The 7374-nt window shown below is 51.4% G+C and overlaps 1 protein-coding gene across 1 annotated transcript; it reads right to left on the bottom strand.

Moving 5' to 3' along the window:
• Positions 1–545: 545 nt before the first annotated feature.
• On the bottom strand, positions 546–5360 carry FAM110C (family with sequence similarity 110 member C). The gene is made up of 2 exons (XM_086461535.1): positions 4223–5360; positions 546–981 (listed from the first exon to the last, which is right to left on the bottom strand). The coding sequence occupies exon 1, from the start codon at positions 5358–5360 to the stop codon at positions 4263–4265; it is 1098 nt and encodes a 365-aa protein (XP_086317661.1). The 3' UTR covers positions 546–981; positions 4223–4262.
• Positions 5361–7374: the final 2014 nt, after the last annotated feature.

Consider the following 7374-nt stretch of genomic DNA (forward strand, 5'->3'; position numbering starts at 1 on the left):
AACTGTGGCCTTACACAGCCTGGAATACAGTTTCCTAACGTGATTCTGTAAGCCCACCGCTCACTCACAGTGCATAAAATTAAAGGTGTTAAACCACAAGCTGCCAAACCTTGCAATGTTTGCTACGGCAGAGCTGGAGATGTATTGCAAACAAAGTGGAGGAACGTATGTACATGTGAATTGTACCGTTCTGCAGCAAGGCAGTAACCATGCAAAACTCTCCCTCATTTTGGACTACCCGTTTCTTGGAACCATGCTCCTGAAAATACTTTCGGCAGCGTTTTAAGGCTATTTCTCCTCACTGGCTGAGCAAGCTGTGTGACAGAGCAAACTAGATGGATACAAGGTACTCCAATTTGGCTTGCACACTCTCAGAGAAAGAGAGGCTTGGCAGGGATTTTTAGCTTACAACATGTTTGCCAAGCATCCCAGACAAAGCTGCCATAGTTAGTCCTCACCAGCCAAGCAAATAATGTCTAATGATGTCAGGACGAGCCCTGGTCAAACAGCCCTGGGAAGACAGAGCCTTTGAACGTCCGGGTGGAGCCTGTCTGCCTGCGAGGAAACACCTGACCCAGAGGTCATTGACACTTCGTTCCCACTTTCTCCCCCACCCCTGTCAACAAATTCATTGCTGGGAAGAGACGGGTGCACAACACAGACCTTCTGTCACAGCCCGGAATGGCATCCTGGGGCGGTGAGCTGATGCTGAGTATTATCGTGGATGGCAGCTGCTGCCACGCTTCGCTCTTCCAGGAGCTTTTGTTTCCCGCTGCCTTGCTGGGGCACAGTTCACAACCTCCACTGGTCATTGCGCTCTTGGACATCCCTGCGCTTGCGACGAGAGTGAGGCTGCCTGGGGATGGGGGCGAGGGTAGGAGGCAATAATAAAATAGTAAACTTGGACAAAGTAGTAACAAGCCAGATGAGGGAAGGGTTTCTTCCTGTGTCTGGTTTTGTTCAACTTCCAAGTCAAGGATTCTGAAGAAAGAGGAAAAAAAATATTATTATTTATTATTTATCTCATCAGACAAGCATAAGGTGATACTCTAAAGCTTTTATTCAGCTGCTTATGACTATTGTCAACACAGTAAATTCCCCTCCCAGGAGTTTTCCACTTGAATAATGAGCATCCATTTAAGAATGATGCTGAAACTCAAGGCTGAATAACTTGATTCGACCCAGGAAGGAGGATGCAGTGAGCCCCCTTCTTAGAGTCAGGCAAGACTGACAGAAGAGGAGCTGAACTGCAGAGGTGGATCCAGGCAACGTCCCAACGAGAAGCAGCAATGCTCATCTCACTGAGGACCTCAGTTTTCTGAAGCTCACAACCCATGCTCAGACTCTGTAATCATCACTCTGATGAAATGTGTTAGGGAACTTGATCCTTCAAATAGCTGTTTTATATACATGGTGTCCCACCAGGACCTGGAAAGCTCATGAAAAATTGAACGGAGAACATAAAATATGAATGGGATGATCACCAGCCCATAAAAGCCCTGCAGTTCTTGAAAGGTGTTTTACATGTAATGAATGCTGGATTTTAGAAAACAGGTTTCTGCCTCTTTTTCCAAAGAAGGTGTAACAATTTTCAAGCCTCTGTGTAAAACGAGGAAACCTCAAGGATGTGTCCGGGAGCACCAGAGACAGCACATCACTCCCTGTGCAGCACAGGAGTCCACTGCCCATTAATGACCAGCAAGCAAACTAAAACCAGCCAAATATGTGGATATAGTGAAAACCCACAGATAACTACCTTGATGCTGCATTGTCAGAGAAAGGATAGAACTGAAAGAAAAGATGAACATTTGATCAGAACTACAGGACTTGTCTTGCAATCACAGGTGGTAACAACTCTCAGATTAAATTCTGCCCAGTAATGTAATATTTAACTTACAGTAGCTCTTGATGACTCTTGTCTTTTATTTCAGGTTCTGTGTATTTTTAGCTGACCTTTCTGAACTATATGGTTCTGTGGCCTAAATGGTAAGTATGTTCTCAGTTTTCAGAAATTACCCTGGAAGCAACCATAGCCCTAGTATGCTTAAAATTAGGTTTACAATATGGACCCTACGGATTAGTGTTTTCTAGGCTGCCAAAAATTTTGGTGCCAAAGGAAATTGCTGCCAGTGTAAAGTACTCCCTTGTTCTAGGTATTAAAATTATTGCAGAATGGCCATAGACTTGATTAAACTTGCTGTTTACTTCACAGAGGTCTTTTCACCACCCTGTTAGGCTCGGCGCTATGAACTGTCATTTTGGCTTCAACGTTAAAATAAATAGCCATTGACCAAGCCCATGTGAGGTTACACTGGGTCAGCCCCTGGAAAAGAGCTCCCCTCCTTCCTGCCCTTGCCGTTGCCCTGGTGAAGCACCTCCTTTGCAGACTGCATGCTCCCTGGGCCGGTCACCAGCATCTCCTGTCTCACCTGCAGCACTGGACACGCTTAGCGCTGTGCAAATGGACGGGGAAAGGGCCAACTGCTCCCTCCTGAGAGGGCTCTGCGGTGATGACTGTGGTTCTGGCCCTGGACCCAGCCTCCGGCAAGGGCATTCAAGAGCTTTTATTTTGTTTTCCGTCATGGAAATGTGGTTGGTTTTGTTACATTGCTCCTGCGGTGAAATCGGCCTCCCATCCTCTGCGTTTAGCAAGGCCGGCAGCTGCAATGAGTTTCACAAACCACCATCTGCATCATTTCGTTTTGAGTTTTTGCCTGGCCTTTTATCACAGAAGGATGAGCAAGGAGAAATGATCAGCTCAGAAGGGCCCTTTCTTCTCTCCAAGGTAATTTGGGAAAGGATCTGTCACATAACAACACTTCTTAAAGTTGTCAGCTGGATACCTGACAACTGTTCTTATCTACAAGGGCTTGAAATGTTTGTGTGAAAATGGCTTTCTCTCTCTCTCCCTTCCTCCTCCCTGAACTTGCGGGAAGAAAACAGGCTTTTGAGAAAAATTCAAATTTTAAAAGTGATCTATATGTCACACAATTACAACTGATTTTAAGTAAGTAAATGGATTTTTGCATTATATAGATCAAAGGAATCAGGAGTGACAGCCCCACATCCACATAGGAAAGAGGCTCAAGCACTACATTTCTCCACGTTCACAAGGCCCACACGCTCTATCAACAGCTGTATCTACACTAAATGATGTTCTTCTCACGCACCAATTACGAACTGTCAGAAAATATACATGTAATCCCTCCTATCAAGACCTACTCATGCAATATTTAAATACCACGCTGTAAGCTGTGCTACTTATCCTAAGGGCTTCATGTACTGGAAGGAAAAAAACCCTGTTATCTACTAGATCATCGATACCAAAGGCTCCATCAATATAGTTATTTTTCAGGAGATCAGATGCAAAATAAACACCGTTTTTATTAAAACCAGAATATCGGCTTTTACCAGGGCCAAATTTGTTCTGCTTCTGTCTGTGAAGTAACTGATTTCCAAGCCTAGATGCCAGACATTTGTATTATCCTTAGTTTACAACAGTACCCCTCTAACCAAGCAAACCGTACAACCGATTTCCAGCTACCAATACTGAACCACATGGCAAAACTCACTGCAGAGGAGCCAAATCCACTACAATCGAACAGGACAGAAAACTCAAAGAGCCTGTGAAATGCTAGGGGGTCACCTGGAGCAAACCTTTACAGTCCCATCAGAAAGCTGTAGGGGAAATAAGATTGCTAGCAGGGGCACTGACTTGGCTTTTCTTTCTTGATATTTGGGGGTGCCTACGTGTAAAGCAAAGGGAGGGAGAGTGAGGGAGCATAAGGAGGGGAAAACTGTAGCAGTATAGTATAAATACAGTGCACTCCTAATTAGTTTCAGTTCAGTCTGTTATCTAAGCACCTGTAATTAAGGGCTGAATACTTTTCTAAGTTTTTTCTTAGGATTTAATAAAGCAGAAATTAGAGAAAACCAGCTATTTACAAAGCAGGAATCTGCAAAGAACAGATATCCCTCATAGACGCTGACTCTTTAATTTCACTTGGGGGGGATCTGATCTAAATCTGGCAGGCTGCACGCATTTATTTGTTTGTATTTTGGTTTTTGTAACGACATGGATTTCTGGTTTGCAAAAAAAGCCACAGTGGAACATGCAGTACGCAAAATACATGAAAAGGCTAAAATTAACTAAGAAAAGCCAACCGCTTGCTAAAGGGGGAAGAGAAATATATAAATCGACAGGACGAGGCTTTGCACACACCTTGAGTTCAGCAGGCTGCAACGCACACTGAAAGAAACCTTCATGCCAGTTCCTGGATCACCTTGTTAGTCTCCTTGGCTTTCTTACATGTGTACAGCCATTTGATTATCCGAGCGTTGCGCTCGATCACGGAAGTACTGCTCGGGACCTGCTCTGTGAGTTCATCCTCCAGCAGCCCCTCATCCCCGCTGTGCCTCGTGAAGTCGCTCTCGGACGTTGCCACGCTGATGCTGCGGATCTTGAAGGAGACGTTGTCGGACACCACGGAGAAGTTCTCTCTTCCGAGATCATCGATGACCTCCTGCTCCAGGCCACAGTACTTGAAAAAAGTATCAAACTCGGAGAAGGACTTGGAGTAGCGAGAGCTGATGTCCGACTGGGAGCGATGGAGACCTCTCCTCTTCACCTCCCTGACCTCCTCAGGAGGTATACTCAGATTTGAGGGTCTCTCATCCTCTTTTGTACATACCCCTGGGGCTGCCGTGCTCACAGCGATGGTTTGCTCTGCTCCGTGGCTGCTCGGCTCACGGTCACTGTCTTTCACTGAGAGAGGCTCTTTGCTCTCGGTGGCTGTGGTGTCCTCCATGACTCTGGGCATCTCAGGGGAAGCCAACTGCTTCTCCTTTATGGACCCTTGGAAGATCCTCCTCACCAGGCTCCCCCGTGAGCTGTCCTGGCTTTGACCTCTCCCAAACTCGCATTTCTGGCGGTAAATCACCAGGGAATCCGGCCGCATCTGCCTCTTGGGGGTGCTGCGCCTGGCGATGGGGGGGCCGTGCTGCAGGGGGGCCCGGCAGGAGCACACCGCCTTCGCCAGCTCCAGGGGCTTCGCGCCCTGCCCTCGGCCAAAGTCCCTGCCGAGTTTTTTGCTCTCCACCGAACAGGTCTCGCTGCTGCTCTCTGAGGCAGAGCTGAGCACGATGACGGGTTCCTGCTTGGTGCTGATGACCCGCTGGCTTTTGACGTACTTGGCCTTATCGGCTGCCAGCCTCTCCACCGCGCTTTTCCTGCCGGGGTTGCCTGCCTCCATCTGCCTGCGGAGGTACTCGGGCCCCTTGTTGAGGAGGCGCAGGGTGAGGGAGGAGTGGAGGTCGGAGATGGCGTGCATTCTCACGGCCCGGGAGAGTTCAGCTGGCATAGCAGTTTCACGGACGCGGATCCTGCTTCCAGTCCTGGGAGGGAAGGGGGGGGGGGGGGGGAGGAAAAAAAAAATTAAAAAAGAAGGCAAATGAAAGGCAAAAAAAAAATAAAAATGAGGCGGAGGAAAGCCTGGGCGCTGGAGGCGGCAGCAGCGCCCCGCCGAGGGCCGCGCTCCCCCCGCGCGTACCCGCCGCTGCCGTCGGGGCGCCCCGTGTGCGCGCTGCCGCCCGCCTGCGCGCGCCTCCCGCCCCGCCGCCGCCGCCCCGCGCACCCGCCCGCGGCTGCGCCGGCCCCGCCGGCCGGGGACAGCCAATCCCGCCGCCCCGCGCCGCGCCCGTCACGGCAGGCAGCGCGCGGCCCGCCGCCCGCCCGCGCCCCGCCGCCGGCGGCAGCAGTGAGCCGCCCGGGCGGGGGCAGCGGCCGGGTCAGCGCCGGGGTGGCCGGGGGCTGCGGCGGCACAGCCTTGCGGCGCGGAGCGCAGGGCGCCGGCCCCGGGGCACCCCCCGCGTTTCCTCCCCTCGGAAGCACCTTCTGCCGGGCCACCTCCTGGGGCAGGGCGCTGGCGGAGCGCCTGACCCGGCGGAGCGCGGCGCATCCTCCCCGGGGGGGCCGACACCGCCCGCCTCTCCCTTAGCCGCCCCCACGAGACGCGGTGCCCCGCAGGTCTGAGCGCCTGGACGTACCGGGTGCGGTGCTACGAGGCATTTCTGGCGTTGTGGTTTTTAGGGAAGGGGACTCGGGCGTCCACCCGCAGCACGCCCAGGGCCGCGGGCACGCCGCGGAGCCCAGCCGCTGCGCCTCCGGCCGCTGCCCCGGCAGCCTGCCCTTCCCGGGGCTCCGGCCGCGGCAGGGGGCGGCGGTGCGCGGGGAAGGTGGGACGGAACGGCCCGGAGCTGAACTGCCTCTTGCGAATCTTTGCCCTTCGGAAGCACAGGGCGGGTTTCCAACGGGGCAGAACTGCCGGCTGGGGCTGGCGGTTCTGAAGAGGCAGGGCAGAGCCATTGGCTGTAATTTAAACACCTGAGAATTAGACACGTAAGTCGTAGGTGATCGCCTGGGGCAGTCTGAGCGTCCAACTTTGACTCATGTGATCTCATGTGAGATGCACCTCCTCTGTGGTCACTTGTAACTGCACCATAGATGACTCTTCTCCTTACATAGAAAAGCGAGTTTATGTCTGCAAGGTTTTTCACACGTTGTTGGGGTTTTGTTTTATTTTGTTTTTAAATCTATTACTTCCGTGGGATTATAATATCAGAATGCTTTTGTGGTCACTGACTCATACTTGATTTTTACAATCACTAAATCGTGGCAAACAAGCTTACAAAGGGAGAGATGGGCTATGGGCCTCCGTGTCCTCGTTACGAAGTTTCAGGGTAAACCACTTTGCCATCAGGAGCAATTTGCTCATAGCTGTGCAGCTGGAGAAAAAAACGTGCTAGGCATTGCTAGTGTCAATAAAGTGTAGGTCAAATGTTGGGTATGCGTCCCCCTCTGAACCCTCTGGGAGCAGGTGGTGGGAGCCTGGGCACCTCTGGTGCATGGAGCTGCTTTACTTCACGGTGGGAACGCAACAGTTTTGGGGCTTATACCCCCCAACAAGAGTGGGACTACCCACACTGAGCCCTGCCATGATGGCTGCACCCAAACACTCTGTTGTCACCAAAGGGTCAAGCCATGTGAGTGGCACCAACATTGTCCTCATTGAGGCATAAGAGGGTACGAAGTACTGAAGTATGACCTGAGCAGCAGGCACGTCCCTCCCTTCTGTGGGGATATTTCCATGGTTTCTGTGTGCTGTCAGAACCATGCTATGGTTCATAGAATCGTAGAATAGTTTGGCTTGGAAGGGACCTCTAAAGGTCATCTAGTCCAACCCCCTGCAGTGAGCAGGGACACCTTTAGCTGGATAAGGTTGCTCAGAGCCCTGTCCAACTTGACCTTGAATGTCTCCAGGGATGGGGCTTCCACCACCTCTCTGGGCAGTCTGTTCCAGCGTTTCACCTCCCTCA

The sequence above is a fragment of the Leptosomus discolor genome, chromosome 2 (assembly GCF_034619465.1).
Source record: "Leptosomus discolor isolate bLepDis1 chromosome 2, bLepDis1.hap2, whole genome shotgun sequence".
Taxonomy (NCBI): Eukaryota; Metazoa; Chordata; class Aves; order Leptosomiformes; family Leptosomidae; genus Leptosomus; species Leptosomus discolor.

What these genes read in the sequence shown, in the direction of transcription:
- FAM110C (XM_086461535.1), bottom strand. Translation starts at nt 5,360, where the DNA reads ATGCCAGCTGAACTCTCCCGGGCCGTGAGAATGCACGCCATCTCCGAC.